Genomic DNA, 22,521 nt, shown 5'->3' with positions numbered 1-22,521 from the left:
AGCCTTCATGACATAACCATCATAAATATATACCCTGTTAAAAGTAGCCATCATGATTTTTCCTCCAACCTAAGGCAGATTTCAGTGACTACATCCATCCATTTTTCATCTTGATAGTGTGTATTGTGGATATCATGGCTTCAAAATGAAGACACCATTCAGATTCAACGTGTGCCTTTAAAATGCACTGATGTTGTGCATTTGTAGCCTTGAACAATTTGTCATGACCCTGGCAAGTCCTCTTTGCTGTAAGCTGCACTTCAAGTTCTTTGCTACTAATAATAGCTAAAGTACTAAATCTCACTAAATGAAGAATCAGAGCAGATTCAAGGTATTACCAAGAGAAAGCTAACTGCATTCTCATAAACCCTGATACAATTTTTGAATGGAAAACATAAACAAGTGACACACCCCCATCATAATTTCCACTGGACCAAGAGTCATTGCTGGGGAACTTTAAAAATATCAATGCCTGGTTCATATCCCCAGAGGTTCTGACTTAATTGGTCTGGTGTGCAGCCTGGAAAAAAAATAAAATTTAAAGCATCTCAAATTATGCTAATGTAAAAACCCTCATCTAATAAAAATATTGTTTGTAGACTGTGAGCAATAGCCAGGTTACCCAGACAGAAGTTTGAGAATATACTACAGTGACATTAACTTCGTCTTTTTCTTAGTGTCTGCTGTTCTGTTCAGAATCTAACATGCTTGATTATATCATGTAAAATTGTTTCTATGTTGGACAATGGAGAAGTTTGGGGGTAATTATATAATTATTTTTTAGTAACTTCTTGGGGATTATTTTCTGATATGAGCTAGAGTTTCATGTTAAAGTTTCATCCCAGATTTATTAAGTAGTGTAATTTTTATGATGACGTTTGTTTCAAATACTTGACAATAACATCATAGTCTTTTGAGTTAGCTAAAGAAAATGGTATCGAACTTAAATAATTCAAAAAGTTGATCATTAAACTGCATAGATTTTTAATTTATAGACAGTAAATTCTCCCCACGGGTCAAAAAAAAAAAAAAAGGTCCAATAACTTCTAGAACACTTACATGAAAACTGTGCCCAAGAGACTCTTCTCTGTTGTTCCATATGTTATGTTTAGACATCCTATCTACAGGAGGTAGAAGTGAGAGTTATAAAGGAAGTGACTCCAGAAGTTACCTAGCTCTGCAGTTTTAATTTACAAATAAAAATTTGAGGTTCTTTGTTCCAAGTGATTTGTCCCTATTAGTAGATGGCAAAAGCGGAATTCCCATCCATATTCTAGTCTAGGATTCCTTCTTCTATACCATCAGAATCCCACAAATTTACCTCTTTTTTCCATGAAACATCCATTCTGCCATTTTTACTTGTCCTAGAGTTGTGATGGAACATGATACATATTGATGTGTCTTAAACAATGATACTTGAATGCTGTGCTATCTTTGCATATGATATATACATCCTGATTTAGAAGATAAGAAGTCAGTATAGGTTTACTTGGATTTCTGTATAATTAGCTTCCAAAGTAAATATGTTGATCACATCTTTGGTTGATTATTATGGTCTTCTACTGCTGTTATACTAATACTTTTCCCATCTCCAACTGGCTTTACTTTTTGCAGCTTTGAGCAGTAATTCAGTCCCCTACGCCTCCCTGATTGGCTCTGTGTCCTCCCTCTCTAGCCAAACCACCACTCAGTCCATATATGATAATAACTCTCTCCCACGATTCGCTCGAAAAGGTCTAAACATCTTTGTCTCTTTATTTTCTCTGTTAAAGCACTGTAATGGATGTCTACATCAGTCCATTTCCATTTCCAGATAAGCCTAGAGTCTGTTGTGCTTTTGCATTTCCATTCTTGTCATTGGGGGTGCCTCATCTGGATAAGATCACTTTAATTAAGATCACTTTAATTGTCACCCACCTACTCCCTCCACAGAATGTAAATTAGTTTGATTCCACCATTTATATGGAAAAGTTCCAGAAGTGGGCTCCAACATTTTGGTACAAAGACCTAATTATATCTGCAACAAAGAGTTTCTATTTCTAAGCCAACTCATTTTTATGAGATCTTCCACTAATATTATAGTTGACTGGAAGCTGTGAACACTAAAACACCACCTATTATAACCTTGTATTAAAATGATTATCTGGAAGAAGTGAAAGAGATTTTTATTTAACTTACAAGAACCATTGATAATTTGACATTTGAGATCATGGAACTTACTGGGTGGCTTTCAATAAATGGCACAATTTCTAAAATGCTCATAAAATAATCATATGTCTTGCTGACTTAATGGTCACCATTCCATAACCTAATACCTTCCAAAGAGTCCCAGGACAGCAGTGTCAACATGGCCTCCAGTTTGAGCTCCTCCCCCATTCTTTTTCCTTTTCAGAGTCTTCCCTGGGGGCATGCTAGTTCAAGTTTTTCTAGCCAGCTGGAATTTTTATCCCTAAGACATGAGTCAGCGATGTTCTCTCATGGTACTCTTTAAAATTTAATAACAGAGAAATAGAATGTACATCACATGAAAAGTGAGAAAACAGTGGAAAGACACAGGAATCACCAAAATTAGTGGTGGATTATTTTAAACAGAATTTGTGAAACTAATTTATCACTTCAGCTGGCAGACTAACTAAGATGTGCTGTCCCTGTCACTGCTTTCTTTTTCCACCCCCTTTCCCTCCCTGTCCTTTCACCCTCTAGTCATTCTACTGCTTTCATTTCCCATTTGTGGACAAAGATGTTTACACCTGAAGTAGATTGTAGGTTTTACTGGTGGTTGAATAATGGGGACCTGGGGCAAATACCACAAAGCTGTTAGTGTGGCCATTTATAAGTGTCCAGGTGAAGGCCATAACCCCAACCTCTACAATCTGCTACTAGTGGAAACATTTTTGAACCTCAGTTTGGTGTCTGATTTTGTCATTAGTGATTATCGTCTATGAACTGTGGTGCATGTCATTCTTTGTGTCCATGTTTGCATGTGAATGTCAGTCACCTCCAGGTCTGTGAAATATTAAAGCAATCTTAATCAAGTCTCAATGTCTAGTGAATCCTGTAAAAACTTACAACATTTTTATCAGTCCTTTAAAAAAAGTATATCAGACTATCCATTTCATTTTTTTAACAATTTCTTTCTATTTTATTTTATTTACATCATCATTTCCTTTGCAGGTTCAGATGATTCCGGTTACCCTGGTAACCTTCATTCTTCAAGTTAGTTTTCCTTGATTATGCATAAATCACTTTATGTTTCCTATCAAGCTACTACTCTTTCCCTTTTAGCCTTTCTCAGTGTCTGTTTTCTTAGTTCACTTTACACCATTTAATTCCACACGATTTCCATTTCACACAGTGCAGGAGAAGGAGTTTGAAATGACATAACAGTCATTACTCAAAGCAGAAGTTGACATCAAGCCCGACTGTCAGTTTTCTCCGCTAGCTAACTGCATCGATTCATAGCACAATAACGCTTTCTTTTACACTAGGAGTGTTAGTTTGCGGATTATGCTTGGTGACTTTTCATTTGGCTACAAAATTCATCCTTCCAGAGCATGTCCTGCTTTGAGTAACCAAACTATCTGCCTGCTTCCTCACATTAAACATCTTTACTACTCACATATTTCAGGCCATTTCTAACGATAGTATTCTCTGTATTTTGGAAGAGTCACCATCATTTTCATTTGTTTTCAAATGTGTTTCTTCTTTCCTTTTAATAGGTATGGCTAGCCATCCTCCAATTCCTATCTTGGAACTTGCAGATCACATTGAAAGGTTGAAAGCAAATGACAACTTGAAGTTTTCCCAGGAATATGAGGTATTTCAGTGTACTTATCCTTGAAAGTAATTTCAAGAGTTGCCACCCTCTTCTTTTTTACTCTATTCTTAAAAACTGACTTCATTCGTGTTTTTTTTTCTTTGAAATATGACACTGAATCAGATAGAAAAGTTGATAGTAAATAGGCAATTGAAAAGTGTCTACATAATCAATATAGTAGTTGTAGTTTTAAGACGTGTTGAGTATTTTATATTCAGTCTTACTTAATGAGGTTGATTTTCTTTTCTGGTTTTAAGCTCATAGGATATATTGACTTGATAAGCTTTTTTGTATACCAGATGGGTGCTAAATATTGAATGAATTAATTCATGGCCAGAAGCCTCCCTGAAAAAGAGAGATGACAGGGAATACGTCAATTTCTCTGTATGGTTTTCCTTGACCTGAAAACCCTTTAATAATGTACACACATGTATATGCATTATTTTACCCTTCAGTCTTAAAATAACGCTAGAATTAATATTAAGATCCTAATATGTTCCTGGAAAGTTGCCTATTTAGTATCTTAAAATATAGTATACTTACATAATATCTTAAAATTCCAGAATCCTTATAAGTTCTGTGTGAGTTATTGATGAAAGTAAATGAAAAGTCTTCATATATTTGTGTGTATTTGGATATTGTGGTATTTATCAAGCAGAAAGTTTTTAAACTGGATATTTCTGGCATTGCTGAATAACAGGAACTCATACTGAGACCAGCTCATGAAGTGATAACTGAGCCACCATTATTCTTTTTGTTCAAATTTGACTTAGCACAAGATAAAAAAGTACCAAAAAAGTCTTGTTGTTGTGCCAAACAACAAAAGATTGTTGGGTACCTGAGCAGTCCAAATACTGCCATGATGAGTTTCTATTGATTTGCTTAATGGGAAAGTCTTAAAACACATCCTTGTTACCCCTCTTGGTTTCTGTTGTATCAGCTTTTTTTTTTTTTCAAGGTTTTATTTAAATTCTCGTTAGTTAACATACAGTCTATTAGTAGTTTCTGGTGTAAAATTTAGTGATTCACCACTTATATACAACACCCAGTGCTCATTGCCACAAGTGCCTGTTATATCAATTTTAAATGTGGCTTTTGAACTAGGTGATTTCTTAGTTCCTACCACTTCTATTATTCTTAAAGGATTCTTTTTTTAAAGATTATTTATTTATTTCAGAGATAGAGAGAGAAAGATATTATGTGTGTTCAACTGTGCACACTAATGGGGGGAGGGACAGAGGGAGAGAATCTTCAAGTAGACTCCCTGCTGAACATAGAGCCCATTGCAGGACTCCATCTCAGAACCCATGAGATCATGGCCTGAGCCAAAACCAAGAGTTGGATGCTCAATTAACTGAGGCATCCAGGTGCCCTGAGTTCTAACATTCTCCCCTTTCAGAGAGAACCTCTAAGAGGATCTCCATCCTCAAGTGGCTAGATGGGTATCAAGTATGTGAAGAAGATCCATGTAAGAAAATCTGAAGCAGTGGGGCCTGTGGCAATCTGGATATTTGCATGAACTTTCTGAAGTCCTCAAATTGTCAGTTTTTCATTATTTTAAATTATTGTGCTAAGCAAAACATATCTGTAGCCCCATAGACCTCTACCCTTAATACCCAGATAGCCTTTTTATTCTATTTGAATATCCAGCATCTTTGTCAACTATTCAATAGAACACAAAGGGACTATATTTTTCTGATTTGCCAAGATATCTATCTATCTATCTATCTATCTATCTATCTATCTATATTAATTCTGTTCCCAGAATTCATAAGAATACTGGTAATTTTAGGAAACTCACATTGGATTGTGAATTGTGTTATTTTCTCAAATTGTCTGCTTCTTATTCCTTCCCTGTTCTTCTTGGTCATAATGGCTATTTTTAGATAATGTAGTTTTTTAAAAACTGTTTCTGCAGGTTCTAGTTTAGGGCTTGAGGCTGCAAATTGAGTTTAAAAAAGAAAAAAAAAAACAAATCAGATGATATGTGCTACCTGAGACAACATAAAGAAACACTTAGAAATCTTTTACCTTTTCAACCTTCTCTTTATTGTTATCATGGCTCTTCTTATTCTCTTGCTATGTGCTATTTTCTTCATGGCCCCACTTTAATACTTGATTTGAGATTTTGGGTGATATAATGGGTTAAAAAAATTAAAAATTGATAGCTAAACCTAAAAGTAATTCACGCTCTATCAATATAACTTTAAACCACAGACAATATTTGCATCATCCATGAAATCTGTTATATACATTAACTACAGTAACCAGCTTCCTTTTAAATGGAATTTCTCTAGAAATACCACACATAAAGATACTGTAATGGTACTCATTTAGCCTTTAAATCAGAAGTGCTCCTTAAAAGTAGTTATGAACTGCATGCTGCCAATGTTCCCATTAAAAACTCCCCCAGTAGCCGTTGACATGATAGCCCACACTGACTTTCACCATTTATCATGACGATGGTCTGTGATTAAAGCTCCCTGGGCATGAATTGACTCTACTGTGCCTTAACAGCCATGAAGGAGATATTTAAGTGTTTTATTCATTTGTGATAATAAGATAAAGACCTTATGTAATATTTTAGGCCACAGAGCAACACTTCCAAAAAAAAATTTTTATTTTACTTGTTATCTTTCATATAAATCTGAATAGATTTTTTAAACTAGTTTTTAGTGAAGAAAATGGAAGAAAGACAAGGCACATTATCTTCAAACATCTAATTATTTTGGCATAATCACTGTGAATTAATGATTACTCGACCTCTCAAGAGGCATGACACTAAATTTTTTACTCTAAGACTGAAACAGAGGTTAGAGTCATGGAGGCTGTTTACATTGATTCTGAGGTCAGAATAGGAGGAAATAGATTAAGATTACCAGCATTATTAGATCATGTGAGAACTTCCTTTATTGTAAAGGAAATTGGGCTCAGACATTGAATTTAATGACACCTGGGAGAAAGAACTTGAGAAATTAGTAGCAAGAACACTCCATCTTGGAAATATTTATAAATACTTCCGGTTTCCATTTTCTGATATGTGACTATAAAGTTTCACTAGAATTTAAGTAGCCAGAATTTGAGGATGCGATCTAGAATGCGAGGAGTAAAATTTTCCCGAAAGTTGGTATCTGTCAAAGCCATTGCATTAGCTGTTGAATCTTTGAACTGTTTCAGAATAGTATATATGGGTCTCACCAAACAAAGGCTTAGCTAATGACTGTGAATCTTTTGGAAGTGTAATTAAAATTCAGATTTCTGGTCCTAACACCAGGTATGCTGGTGCAGTAAGTCAGCCATGATAACCAGGAATGTCTGTTTTATTTATTTTTCCCCTTTCATTGAGATGTAATTGACATATAACATTTTACTAGTTTGGGGTATACAACATAATGATTTGATATATATGTATGTATGTATGTGTGTGTGTGTGATACACAATGAATACTGCAATTAGTTAACATCTATCACCTTACATAATTACAAATTTTTCTTATGGGAACTTTTAAGATCTATCTTCTTAGCAACTTTCAAATATAAAATATTATTTACTCTAGTCATCATGTTATACAATATGTCCCCAGGACTTATTTATTTTATAATTGGAAGTTTGTACCTTTTAACCACCTTTAACCCTTTTGCCCTATCTCCCCACTCCACCCCAACCTCTGGCAGCTACCAATCTGTTCTCTATTTCTGTGAGTTTGTTTTTTTAAGATTCCATGTATAAGTGAGATCATACTTATCTTCCTCTGTGCTTATCATTCTCTGTCTGACTTATTTCATTTGGTATATTGCCTTCAGGATCCATCCATGTTTTCACAAATGACAGAATTTCCTTCTTTTTTATGAATGAAATATATATGTGTATATATATAAGAAAATGTTATATATATATATATAACATTTTATTGATCTATTAGTCCATCAATGGGCACTCAAACTGTCCCCATGTCTTGGCTATTGTAAATAATGCCACAGTGGATATGAGGATACAGATAGCTCTTCTTCAACTTACATTCCCACTGACAGTGCACAAGGGCTCTCTTTTCTCCACATCCTTGCCAATATTTATTTCTTGTCTTTTTGATGCCAGTCATTCTCAAAGGTGAGAGGTGATACTTCATTGTACTTTGATTTGCACTTCCCTGGTAATTAATGATGTTGAGCACATTTTCATGTATCTGTTGACCATGTGTATGTCTTCTATGGAAAAATGTGCGTTCAGATCCTCTGCCTATTTTTTAATTGGCTTGGATTTTTTTTTAAATTTTGTTTTTGTTTTTGTTTTTGCTATTGGGTGATATGAGTTCTTTGTACATTTGAAGTAGTGACTCCTTGTTAGATATATAATTTTTGAATATTTTCTCCTAGGTAATGTCCATTTTAAAAGAGCAGTTTAGGGGACTTTGATGCAGGTGCTCTGAAGACTTTAATTTAAGAAACATCATTGGTTTAAGGTAATATATGACAGAGCATCATCCTCCAGTTTTCATTTCAGGAACCCCTGAAATAGCAAATAAACCGATGTTTAAGATTCATTTGACATGCATCAGAGTCAATATTAACATTATCAATACTGTATACATAAATCCTATTTTATTAGACTGACCATAAGTAACAAGCTCCAACAGATTGTGTAAGGGGGAAAAAGAGGAGTTTGCTTTATTTATTATAAATTATCTATAACAGATTTATTTATTATAAATTATCTATGATAGAGCCAAAGGCTAACAATATAGATATGCTTCAAGAACTGTTGTCTGGATTTCCTGACATCCTCTTTAAAGTTTTCATCCTTGTGTTTTTATCTGGACTGACCTCATTCTTCCCCTTGTGAGGCCAACTTCTTTTGTCTCTCCCATCCACATATAGAAAATATGACCACTGATCATGTTTCCATTAACAAAGCATGCTCCTGAAGAAAGACACCTTTTTTTTTTCTTCCAGTCAAGTTCCAAATGCCAGAGAACAAACTCTGAACTCCAGTTAACTCATTTTGTTATGGAAACACATATGAGGACATAGCTACTAACAGTCCACCCATATACAAATTCCTCCTTCCTTGGATTAGAAAGAGGGAAGTTACTATGGAAAGGGGCTTGTGAGTGGGAAGGAAGAACCAATAATTATCAACCAAAGCATTACAAAAAAGCACGATGCTAAGTTATGGGAGGAATACAGAAGTTATAAGAAACCTTTACTTCCAAGAAGTCTAGCAGGCAAAATCAAATATATACATGCAAAAGTAATAAAAAGAACACCAAGTTGCTAATCTCAAATACTACTGGAATGAAATGGAATGCTGTTGGGATTTAACAAAGATCAGAGTGAGATGAGGAACTGGGAACAGCATTGAAGAAAAGGTAGTTTTGGTAGTGGAACTAGGAAGAAAAAGACTGAGTGAGTACCATTTTGTGGAGGGAAGGATCAAAGGTACATTTAAAGATGCTCTGTAGTTTTATGTTCAAAGTATGGATTACAGAACAGCAGCATTAACATCACTGGGAGTTTGTAGAAATGCAGAATTTTAGGCACTAGCCCAAACCTACTGAGACAGAATCTGCATTTTAACAAGACACCCTAGTGTATGTAGAGTCAGGGGAAGCACTAAGGATACTTGCTATGATGGAGCAAATAGTTTCTTGTGGAGAGTAGGGCGAAATGAAGTCAGGAAATTAAAATGGGCCAAGAATTATAATGAGCTTTCATTGCCAGACTTACCATTGGCAAAGATGGGTGCATTAATGGTGGAAAGAATATGAATGTGGGCTTTGGACTCAGATAAATTTGTATTCTGATTTGAATACTTGGTATGCCTGTAGCTTTGCACAATAATATAACCCTATCAGTTTCTCATCTGTAAAATCTGTTGCTATGAGAATTAGGGAATATGTGTGTATATATGTGTGAATTTCAGGACACACATGAAGTGTGTGTGTGTGTGTGTGTGTGTGTGTGTGTGTGTGTGTGTAAAAGAAGGAGGTCAATAATGACAGCTGAAAAGTTGCACTATTTTTACATAGCTGATGAAAGATTTTGTAGAGAGGTAATTTTATGCATTTATTAGTAAATTGTGTTAAGTATGCTCCCTCATTGAACAGACATGTCATTGAACAGACATGTCAATGAAAAATTATAATAAAATATAATCAGTCCTATGCCAAAAGTGTTTCACAGTATGATGAGAATACAGAGCACACTTGCATGGCGGTTTATTGGAAAATTAATCTGACAGCAATGTATATAATGGAAATAAAGGAGAAACTGGAGACAGGAAGAACAACTAGGGGAGTGTAAATTGATTCTTACATGTTCAAATTACTTAAACATGCAAATAACATTGTTAGAATTCTCACTTGTGCACATGGGTGCCACAATCCTTTGTATTGTGAGAAGCTAATGACTTGGAAACAGCTTTATCTCTTGGTTATATAGATAAGTCCCTTCTTTTCTACAGCATTGGTTCACTGTTGACTGGTTGTATTTGCTCCACCCCCATTGGTCAAGACCCCTACACAGAGGCAACCCAGTGGTCACTAGCAAGAAAAGTTATAACGTCAGAGATGTGAAACCATCTCCCAATTTGGTCTTCAAGTTGCAGTTCCCCCATAGAAATAATGCCCAATATCAACACTTCAGGTATGATGTACTGTAGGTACTTTATACATTTTATATCTGAATTGAGACAATAACCTTTTTTTTTTTTTGAGTTTTAAATTTTATTTTTTTTATAAACATATATTTTTATCCCCAGGGGTACAGGTCTGCAAATCGCCAGGTTTACACACTTCACAGCACACACCGTAGCACATACCCTCCCCAATATCCATAACCCCACCCCCTCTCCCAACCCCCTTCCCCCCATCAACCCTCAGTTTGTTTTGTGAGATTAAGAGTCACTTATGGTTTGTCTCCCTCCCAATCCCATCTTGTTTCATTTACTCTTCTCCTACCCCCTTAACCCCCCATGTTGCATCTCCTCTCCCTCATATCAGGGAGATCATATGATAGTTGTCTTTCTCCGATTGACTTATTTCACTAAGCATGATACCTTCTAGTTCCATCCACGTCGTCGCAAATGGCAAGATTTCATTTCTTTTGATGGCTGCATAGTATTCCATAGTGTATATATACCACATCTTCTTTATCCATTCGTCTATAGATGGACATCTAGGTTCTTTCCATAGTTTAGCTATTGTAGACATTGCTGCTATAAACATTCGGGTGCACGTGCCCCTTCGGATCACTACGTTTGTATCTTTAGGGTAAATACCCAGCAGTGCAATTGCTGGGTCATAGGGTAGTTCTATTTTCAACATTTTGAGGAACCTCTATGCTGTTTTCCAGAGTGGTTGCACCAGCTTGCATTCCCACCAACAGTGTAGGAGGGTTCCCCTTTCTCCGCATCCTCGCCAGCATCTGTCATTTCCTGACTTGTTAATTTTAGCCATTCTGACTGGTGTGAGGTGATATCTCATGGTGGTTTTGATTTGTATTTCCCTGATGCCGAGTGATGTGGAGCACTTTTTCATGTGTCTGTTGGCCATCTGGATGTCTTCTTTGCAGAAATGTCTGTTCATGTCCTCTGCCCATTACTTGATTGGATTATTTGTTCTTTGGGTGTTGAGTTTACTAAGTTCTTTATAGATTTTGGACACTAGCCCTTTATCTGATATGTCATTTGCAAATATCTTCTCCCATTCTATCAGTTGTCTTTTGGTTTTGTTAACTGTTTCCTTTGCTGTGCAAAAGCTTTTCATCTTGATAAAATCCCAATAGTTCATTTTTGCCCTTGCTTCCCTTGCCTTTGGCGATGTTCCTAGGAAGATGTTGCTGCGGCTGAGGTCAAAGAGGTTGCTGCCTGTGTTCTTCTCAGGATTTTGATGGATTCCTTTCTCACATTGAGATCCTTCATCCATTTGGAGTCTATTTTCGTGTGTGGTGTAAGGAAATGATCCAATTTCATTTTTCTGCATGTGGCTGTCCAATTTTCCCAACACCATTTATTGAAGAGGCTGTCTTTTTTCCATTGGACATTCTTTCCTGCTTTGTCGAAGATGAGTTGACCATAGAGTTGAGGGTCTATTTCTGGGCTCTCTATTCTGTTCCATTGATCTGTGTGTCTGTTTTTGTGCCAGTACCATGCTGTCTTGATGATAACAGCTTTGTAATAGAGCTTGAAGTCCGGAATTGTGATGCCACCAACTTTGGCTTTCTTTTTCAATATTCCTTTGGCTATTCGAGGTCTTTTCTGGTTCCATATAAATTTTAGGATTATTTGTTCCATTTCTTTGAAAAAAATGGATGTTACTTTGATAGGAATTGCATTAAATGTGTAGATTGCTTTAGGTAGCATAGACATTTTCACAATATTTATTCTTCTAATCCAGGAGCATGGAACATTTTTCCATTTCTTTGTGTCTTCCTCAATTTATTTCATGAGTACTTTATAGTTTTCTGTGTATAGATTCTTAGTCTCTTTGGTTAGGTTTATTCCTAGGTATCTTATAGTTTTGGGTGCAATTGTAAATGGGATTGATGCCTTAATTTCTCTTTCTTCTGTCTTGTTGTTGGTGTAGAGAAATGCAACTGATTTCTGTGCATTGATTTTATATCCTGACACTTTACTGAATTCCTGTACAAGTTCTAGCAGTTTTGGAGTGGAGTCTTTTGGGTTTTCCACATATAGTATCATATCATCTGCAAAGAGTGATAGTTTGACTTCTTCTTTGCCGATTTGGATGCCTTTAATTTCCTTTTGTTGTCTGATTGCTGAGGCTAGGACTTCTAGTACTATGTTGAATAGCAGTGGTGATAACGGACATCCCTGCCGTGTTCCTGACCTTAGCGGAAAAGCTTTCAGTTTTTCTCCATTGAGAATGACATTTGCGGTGGGTTTTTCATAGATGGCTTTGATAATATTGAGGTATGTGCCGTCTATCCCTACACTTTGAAGAGTTTTGATCAGGAAGGGATGCTGTACTTTGTCAAATGCTTTTTCAGCATCTATGGAGAGTATCATATGGTTCTTGTTCTTTCTTTTATTAATGTGTTGTATCACATTGATTGATTTGCGGATGTTGAACCAACCTTGCAGCCCTGGAATAAATCCCACTTGGTCGTGGTGAATAATCCTTTTAATGTACTGTTGAATCCTATTGGCTAGTATTTTGGTGAGAATTTTTGCATCTGTGTTCATCAAGGATATTGGTCTGTAGTTCTCTTTTTTGATGGGATCCTTGTCTGGTTTTGGGATCAAGGTGATGCTTGCCTCCTAAAATGAGTTTGGAAGTTTTCCTTCCATTTCTATTTTTTGGAACAGTTTCAGGAGAATAGGAATTAGTTCGTCTTTAAATGTTTGGTAGAATTCCCCCGGGAAGCCGTCTGGCCCTGGGCTTTTGTTTGTTTGGAGATTCTTGATGACTGTTTCAATCTCCTTACTGGTTATGGGTCTGTTCAGGCTTTCCATTTATTCCTGGTTCAGTTGTGGTAGTTTATATGTCTCTAGGAATGCATCCATTTCTTCCAGATTGTCAAATTTGTTGGCGTAGAGTTGCTCATAGTATGTTCTTATAATTGTCTGTATTTCTTTGGTGTTCGTTGTGATCTCTCCTCTTTCATTCATGATTTTATTTATTTGGGTCCTTTCTCTTTTCTTTTTGATAAGTCTGGCCAGGGGTTTATCAATCTTATTAATTCTTTCAAAGAACCAGCTCCTAGTTTCATTGATTAGTTCTATTGTTTTTTTGGTTTCTATTTCATTGATTTCTGCTCTGATCTTTATGATTTCTCTTCTCCTGCTGGGTTTAGGGTTTCTTTCTTGTTCTTTCTACAGCTCCTTTAGGTATAGGGTTAGGTTGTGTACCTGAGACCTTTCTTGTTTCTTGAGAAAGGCTTGTACCGCTCTATATTTTCCTCTCAGGACTGCCTTTGTTGTGTCCCACAGATTCTGAACCGTTGTGTTTTCATTATCATTTGTTTCCATGAATTTTTTCAATTCTTCTTTAATTTCCTGGTTGACCCATTCATTCTTTTTTTTTTTAAAGATTTTATTTATTTATTTGACAGAGAGAAATCACAAGTAGGCAGAGAGGCAGGCAGAGAGAGAGGAGGAAGCAGGCTCCCTGCTGAGCAGAAAGCCCGATGTGGGGCTCGAACCCAGGACCTGGGATCATGACCTGAGCCGAAGGCAGCGGCCCAACCCACTGAGCACCCAGGCGCCCCTGACCCATTCATTCTTTAGAAGGATGCTGTTTAGTCTCCATGTATTTGGGTTCTTTCCAAATTTCCTCTTGTGATTGAGTTCTAGCTTCAGATCATTGTGGTCTAAAAATATGCAGGGAATGATCCCAATCTTTTGATACTGGTTGAGACTTGATTTAGGACCAAGGATGTGATCTATTCTGGAGAATGTTCCATGTGCACTAGAGAAGAATGTGTATTCTGTTGCTTTGGGATGAAATGTTCTGAATAGATCTGTGATGTCCATCTGGTCCAGTGTGTCATTTAAGGCCTTTATTTCCTTGTTGATCTTTTGCTTCGATGATCTGTCCATTTCAGTGAGGGGAGTGTTAAAATCCCCTACTATTATTGTATTATTGTCGATGTGTTTCTTTGATTTTGTTATTAATTGGTTTATATAATTGGCTGCTCCCACGTTAGGGGCATAGATATTTAAAATTGTTAGATCTTCTTGTTGGACAGTTCCTTTGAGTATGATATAGTGTCCTTCCTCATCTCTTATTATAGTCTTTGGCTTAAAATCTAATTGATCTGATATAAGGATTGCCACTCCTGCTTTCTTCTGATGTCCATTAGCATGGTAAATTTTTTTCCACCCCCTCACTTTAAACCTGGAGGTGTCTTCGGGTTTAAGATGAGTTTCTTGAAGGCAACATATAGATGGGTTTTGTTTTTTTATCCATTCTGATACCCTGTGTCTTTTGATTGGGGCATTTAGCCCATTAACATTCAGGGTAACTATTGAGAGATATAAATTTAGTGCCATTGTATTGCCTGTAAGGTGACTGTTATTGTATATTGTCTCTGTTTCTTTCTGATCTACTCCTTTTAGGGTCTCTCTTTGCTTAGAGGACACCTTTCAATATTTCCTGTAGAGCTGGTTTGGTATTTGCAAATTCTTTCAGTTTTTGTTTGTCCTGGAAGCTTTTAATCTCTCCTTCTATTTTCAATGATAGCCTAGCTGGATATAGTATTCTTGGCTGCATGTTTTTCTCATTTAGTACTCTGAATATATCATGCCAGCTCTTTCTGGCCTGCCAGGTCTCTGTGGATAAGTCTGCTGCCAATCTAATATTTTTACCATTGTACGTTACAGACTTCTTTTCCCAGGCTGCTTTCAGGATCTTTTCTTTGTCACTAAGACTAAGACTAAATTTTACTATTAGGTGACGGGGTGTGGACCTATTCTTATTGATTTTGAGGGGGGTTCTCTGAACCTCCTGGATTTTGATGCTTGTTCTCTTTGCCATATTGGGGAAATTCTCTCCAATAATTCTCTCCAACATACCTTCTGCTCCCCTCTCTGTTTCCTCTTCTTCTGGAATCCCAATTATTCTAATGTTGTTTCATCTTATGGTGTCACTTATCTCTCGAATTCTCCCCTCATGGTCCAGTAGCTGTTTGTCCCTCTTTTGCTCAGCTTCTTTATTCTGTGTCATTTGGTCTTCTATATCGCTAATTCTTTCTTCTGCCTCATTTATCCTAGCAGTGAGAGCCTCCATTTTTGATTGCACCTCATTAATAGCTTTTTTGACTTCAACTTGGTTAGATTTTAGTTCTTTTATTTCTCCAGAAAGGGCTTTTATATCTCCCGAGAGTGTTGCTTTAATATCTTCCATGCCTTTTTCAAGCCCGGCTAGAACCTTGAGAATCGTCATTCTGAACTCTATATCTGACATATTACCAATGTCTGTATTGATTAGGTCCCTAGCCTTTGGTACTGCTTCTTGTTCTTTTTTTTGTTGTGAATTTTTCCGCCTTGTTATTTTGTCCAGATAAGAGTATATGAAGGAGCAAGTAAAATACTAAAAGGGTGGCAACAACCCCAGGAAAATATGCTTTAGCCAAATCAGAAGAGATCCCAAATTGTGAGGGGGGAGAAAGGGGATAAAAAGAGGTTCAGAAAGAAAAAAAAAAGAAACTATTAAAAAAAGAAAGCCGATAAGGAAAAAATATAAAAAGGAAAAAAAATATATATATATATATATTAGATAAACTATTTAAAAAACGTTAAAAAAGAAAATGGTAAAAGTTAAAAAAATTTAGCAGAAGAAGAGAGAAAAAATTGAAAAAGAAAAAAAATTAAATTAACTGCAAGGCTAAAGAATCATGGGGAGAAAGCCATGAGTTCCGTGCTTTGCTTTCTTCTCCTCTGGAATTCCGCCGCTCTCCTTGGTATTGAAACTCCACTCCTTGGTAGGTGAACTTAGTCCTGGCTGGGTTTCTCATTGATCTTCTGGGGGAGGGGTCTGTTGTAGTGATTCTCAAGCGTCTTTGCCCCAGGCGGAGTTGCACCGCCCTTACCCCGGGGCCGGGCTGTGTATTCCGCTCGGGTTTGCTGGGTTTGCTTTCGGGAGCTTTTGTTCCCTGAGCGCTTTCAGTAGAGTTCTGGAGGACGGGAATGAAGATGGCGGCCTCCCGGTCTCCGGCCCAGAGGAGCCGAGAGCCCGGGGCCCCACTCCTCAGTGCGCCCTCAGAGAACAGCGCCCAATTACTCCCGTCACCCTGGCCTCCGACCGCGCTCCGAGCTGACCGAGCCTGCGACCGGTTCAAGGTAACCCCGAGCTGAGAGCTCACTCCTTGGCTCTGTCTCTGTAGCCGGCTTCCCTGTTCTAATACCAGTAAGCTCTGCAACACTCAGACACCCCCGATCCTTCTGTGACCCTGTGGGACCTGAGGCCGCGCTCACCCCGCCTGGGCTTCACCCCAGTTAAGCCTCTGGAGCGATGTCCCTCAGCGGAACAGACTTTTAAAAGTCCTGATTTTGTGCTCCGTTGCTCCGCCGCTCGCCGGGAGCCGGCCCCTCCCCCCCGGTCTATCTTCCAGTCGCTTTGGATTCACTTCTCCGCCAGTCCTACCTTTCAGATAGTGGTTGATTTTCTGTTTCTAGAATTGCTGTTCTTCTTCTCTTCAATCTCCCGTTGGATTTGTAGATGTTTGCAATCTTTAGATAAGCTATTTAACTGATCTCCCGCTACCTGAAGTAGTCTCAGCCTGCTACTTCTCCGCCATCTTGACTCCTCCTCCCAATAACCTCCTTTTAAATATAGTCACAACTTCACACTTCCTTCCAAGTTCCTAACAGCTGACTTACAAATAGACATAGTTACCCAACATCTAATTTAAAATTAATCATCACTACCTCTTTGAGTAGTGTTGTCTTAAACACACACACTAAAGCTAGTCTGAAGAGCAGTCTTTTTGTTGGATCAGCGCAGAATGAGAAACTGTGATTCTCAAAGGCCGACCTTTGACCTATTTTGTTCTCACCACAAAAACCCAGTCCCAGCGTCCTTGTTGCCATCTATGGATGTGTATTATCTTTATCTCAGTGCTCAAGTGTCCTCCACCGTTTAGCATCCAGATGGGCTGAGATTGTCTTCCTGTGCTCATGGCAACACTCTCACATCTCCTGTCTGCACAGATGATAATGAGCCTTTTTATCTGAAGCATTCCAGATAGCGGTGTCCTGTCCTTCTGGTTTAATAACAGCATGTATGTGGCACCTTTGTCTAGAAGGCTAAAATCTTCACAACACTCTAGTGAGACAGGTAACAGAAAAAGATACGTTCTTTCCTTCATGAGTAATGAAGTATATCAAGACAGTGCAAAGAACATATATATATAGACACATTAAAAAATGTTGCTCGTGTCATCTTTTTAAGTGCTGAGAGCTGAAATAGACCACAGAGACCATGTGGTTGAAACTTTCCATCTCAGAAATAAAGAAAAAGAGTTGAGGGGCGCCTGGGTGGCTCAGTGGGTTAAGCCGCTGCCTTCGGCTCAGGTCATGATCTCGGAGTCCTGGGATCGAGCCCCGCATCGGGCTCTCTGCTCTCTCGGGGAGCCTGCTTCCTCCTCTCTCTCTGCCTGCCTCTCTGCCTGCTTGTGATCTCTCTGTAAAAAAAAAAAAAAAAAAAATCAAATAAGCTCGTGTTATTTAAAAAAAAAAAAAAAAGAAAAAGAGTTGAGAAGGGAGTGACTTGCTCAAGGTCATACATGTGCCTGGAATAGGTCTGAGCCAGGCCACAAACTTCCTTCTTATTGTTAAAAGGATACTGTACCTTAACCCACCTGCTCTAAAGACCTAAATATTTTACTGTTTGTTTCTTACTGTGGCCTAATTTACAGGGTCCAGAAACCTAAGTCTTCAACTAGATCAATATTTATAGTGAAAATTTCTATGAAAATGTCATGGGTACTAGCTTATACTTCATGCCTATTCCTGGGAAAACCCAGAGGTTTTCCTGACATGCTTCCTTATGGCATTTCTTTTCTCCATAGACCATTTCTTCATTCCCAGTGGTAAATATTATATTTCTTTATAGAAGGACAAAATTGTCATCAAAAGAGTAACCACAGAAGAGAATATTCTATTTTCCCTAGAAATAGGCTTTTGGTATATTTGACCGTGTGTTCCAGAGTGAGGCCTAAATGTAGGGCTAAAGCCTTCATTACTAAATGTTTCATAAACCTCCAAGCATTCATAATGCAAAACCACTTGTCATTTCTGTTTTTAATTAGTTTATAATTTATGTGTAAACTCATGAGGATGGACATGCATTAGAGCCTTACACAGATAAAAATAAAAAAACTAGACACACACAGAGAGAGAGACTTTTTCCCAGCTTTGAAAGCACTGCAACTTTCTGAAGTAAGAAAGTAGTATGACAGAGATCTGTTTTCATTTCTTATGTAAAGTTGAACAGTAGAATAGACCAGGGAAAAGCCTTCATTTTTAAACATTAGTGACACATGAGTCACATGAGATAATTTTTTTTTTAAATTTTGAGCAAATTATGGTAGTTTGTGTAATGGAATGAGAAAAAAAAAGACTTCATAAAATAAAAAGTAGTAACACATTTTTTATACTGGGACAGATGAACCAACTGCCTTCATGGGAATGAAAGGATAAGTTTATAATTCCAAGGTAGAATCTCCTGGTATTCTAAGACAGGGAGCTTGGGTGAGAAAGGTGCTACCCATTCCCTTAAGTACATTTTCCATATTGGGTCCAAACCCCTCGACTGCCATTCAGGGCCCTCTGCTCATTGAGCTAACGATGGGAATAGTGTGGCACAGTGGCTAAGGGTACAGGTGCTGGCATCAGCCTGCCTACGGTTGGCCCTTGGATCAAGCTATGTGACCTTATAATTGAACCTCTCTATTTTACTTTTTTTAATCTCTGCAAAGGAAGTAATCATAGTACTTACCTCCTATGTAATTAAAAATAAATTGATACGCGTGAAATACTTAGCAGAGTCCCTGATACAAGTGCTTACTCGTCTTAGTAGCTGTTTCATCAAATACATACCATCACTTTTAAGATGCACATCAATTTCAGAGATGTTAAAATGTGAAAAAAAAAATCCTGTATTAGGACTCAGTGAAACGTGGACTCTTCCCATCCCTCGCATTGGTCAAATCCATAGGACTTGGTTTATTTCGGTAAAATAAACAATACTAAGAGAAGAAAAAAAAAAGAAAGAAAGAAAACTTGTTAATTTATTGCAGTGTAATTAGCACTTACTATGTTGCCTTTTCTTTTATTCAGATCATCCCCTGTGTTAGAATATAAGCTTCTCCTGGTCAGGTGTTTATGCTTTCTCGGCATGCTGCCGGCCACACAGTGGCAAGCCCACCGCTGGTCATGCAGCAGATTATTAAACAAAATGTGTGTCTGGATCGATTTCTCACTAAATTTACAGTTCACAGATACTTTTGTTGTGATCACAATTGCTAGTACCAGCAACAGGAGCAAAAAGAACAAAGAATGTCTTTCTCTAAAAAGAGCTGCTTTTCTCAGTTGACATCCCAGCTGATGTATCAGCAGTGAAGCCTTATTTCAGAACTTTTCTCTCAGAAAATAGACTGTTATTCTCTCTAGACAGTACAGAAGTGAATACATTTTAATACAGACCCCCTCAGATTTAACACAAAACTACCTACTGATTAAACTCCCACTACAGTTTTTTATAGTAAAGACAGGCCTGCCAGTTGCCAATCTAAGAAGATGGGTTTTTTTGGTTTTGCGTGTTTGTTTTTGTTTTTTGGTTCATAGCTAGGAACCAGCTTCACCAAGTAAGATACAAAAGTACACAGTCCCTTCTCAGCTGGCTACCATTCTGCATCTTGTAAGCAAATCTAGTAGGACACAAAGAAACAGCAGTCCACCTTAGAAGAAACACATCCCAAACCAGGGTGTGCCTATGTGTTTAGTCTTTTATTCTCTTTGAACTTCTGTACTTATTAGAACTTAAATTGCAACCAAACCAAATTTTCAAGTTTCAAAGCTAATTTTTATTTGAACTTTTGAAATATTCTTGTGCTCAATTTTTTTTTTTTAAATTTCAAACATTTTCCTTACCAATATTAAATTCCCTATCTTTCATACTTGGACCTTTAATGTTTTGTTTTTCTTTTTTTTTTTTTTTTCCCTTCTGGGAGTCATGCTCATCTAGAGGGAAAGTCCTATAACTCCAGTTTTGTTTCTCAATCACTATTTGCACACAAGTTCACCATAACTAATTGGCCCTTGACCATCACTGGACATTGTCCAAATCATCTTTCCACCTGCTCCCATGTGGAGCTCAAAGCTCTCAGGAAACAATTAATCCTGAAGTATTTCTAGTGCCAAAACAAGCTTTCAACTTCAAAGAAACTGTAGCAAGAACTAAAAAAGAGGCTTTTTTTTTTTCCGTTTTATTTTGATTTTAAAATGGAGTTGCAGTTTTAGGGTGAGAGTGGTGTGTTCATGTAGAGAGAAACAGTATCAGATGCTGGGGAGAGCCTTGGAAGTGAAGGAAAATAAGGCTCATATTTAGACTCTGCAAGTTAGTCACTGTGCTGCTCTACTCTGAACAAGTGACTTCACCTCTTGTGCACTGATTCTCTCTTACTTAAGATGATATTAACCTACTCATAAGGTTGTTATGACAATGACTATATGTCAGGTGCCTTGCTTCTTTGTCTCTCTGTACAAAGCAGACTCATAGGAAACAATAGTGGCCCTCAGTAATGTGAACTTTAAACTCAAGACCTATATCTTAGTCATTTAATAACACTGCATTTTTTCCCAAGTTGTTTTATTTGTATAAGAGTCCCTTCTTCTTTTCCCAAAAATGGGCTCTATGAAAGCAATTAGAAGGTGAGCAGTGATGAAATTGGATGGTGGTTATGATATTTGCATGTTCTTTTCATATTTTGTATGTAATGGAATTTTTGGAAATTAAATCCACATGAAGTACCTAGAAAAGCTCATTTTCACTGAGGAGTAGAACCTGCCTTGGGTCTCTGCTGTGAATCCAAATGCCCCTAGACAAGCTATTTAACTCCTCCAATCTCAGTTTCCTTGTTTATAAGAGAAGCAGTTGGAATGCCTTCATTTGTTTGATAAACATTTACTGGGAAGTAAAAAAAAAAAAAAAACTCAAGAAACAAGTTTTGCTCTGGATAAGTCCATAGTCTCCCAGAAAAAAAAAAAAAAAAAAAAAAAAAAGGCAGAGGAAAAAAGTGGTAATTATATGACATGGTGATGGTGGGAGGGGAAAATTTAAGAAGGGATAGTACTGAAGTTTTTCCAGAGAGCATGCAAGTTAGACTCACTGAAGTTTGCTAGGATTGCAAGATCCCAGGCTAAGGGAGATGCACATGCAAAGGCATGGAGATGAGAAGGGACATGGCTTATTCAAGGGACTCCAGTGTGTTCTGTGCTTGTCACTGCAAAATCAGGGTCATGCTGCTCAGAGGTGAGACAGGAAAGTTGATTATACTCTTGAAAAGTAGTAACATCAACACTAAGGAGTCTGTGCTAGGTGATCTTAAAAGTACTCTCAAGTCATAGAAATGATTTCCTGTCTCTACTACTAAAGCTGTAAGTACCCCCCCCCCGCCCCCAAATCAAATGAATCCATCTATTTCTATGGCACTCGTGAGCACAGCTTTGGAGAGAATTTGAACAATGCTGAAGGAAGGGATTGGGGCCAGGAGAGCCTATTGCTGCCCCACATAATAGGAATGTCGTTACTTATTTCTTTTTAGATGTAAAAAAAAGTGTTGTAGTATTATTTGCCATGATTTTTCTACTCTGGCTAAACAGTTGGTCATTCTACATGAGGAAAAAAAAAATTTGTTGACCATGCCACCATGTTGGGAAGTACAGAGAGGATGAGAGAAAGATGTGAGTGTTAATACATTATATGAACTTATGGATTTAGCAATGCCTTGGGAAACATTAGTCTTTTAGTCATCACAGACATAGCATTTGGTGTATTTGGCTTTAACTAAAAAGTTCAGACATGCAGCATAGTCAGAACTGCATTATTTCTCACTTACTGAGTATGTTTCCTTAATAGTGGGCATTCATCTGTCATTCAAGCGCCAGCCGGAGGCTCAGGGAGATTCTTGATTTAATTCATTCTAAGTCCCCTCATCCACTCTCCCTCATCCCCTTATTTCTC

The 22,521-nt window shown here is 37.5% G+C and overlaps 1 protein-coding gene across 9 annotated transcripts in view; it reads left to right on the top strand.

The window, feature by feature from the left end:
- The window catches only part of PTPRD (protein tyrosine phosphatase receptor type D), a 1,060,901-nt gene that overhangs the window by 939,785 nt on the left and 98,595 nt on the right, over positions 1–22,521 (top strand). For 6 of the 9 annotated variants that reach the window (XM_047699815.1, XM_047699813.1, XM_047699816.1 and 3 more), the window contains one exon: positions 3,720–3,817. In XM_047699815.1, coding sequence (XP_047555771.1) covers positions 3,720–3,817 — 98 coding nt within the window. Of the gene's footprint in view, positions 1–3,174; positions 3,217–3,719; positions 3,818–22,521 lie in introns of all 9 variants that reach the window. The other 3 variants (XM_047699812.1, XM_047699814.1, XM_047699811.1) reach the window with 1 other exon arrangement.

The sequence above is a fragment of the Lutra lutra genome, chromosome 13, assembly GCF_902655055.1.
Source record: "Lutra lutra chromosome 13, mLutLut1.2, whole genome shotgun sequence".
In the NCBI taxonomy this organism is placed as follows: Eukaryota; Metazoa; Chordata; class Mammalia; order Carnivora; family Mustelidae; genus Lutra; species Lutra lutra.
This window is presented reverse-complemented; position numbering and strand designations above follow the sequence as displayed.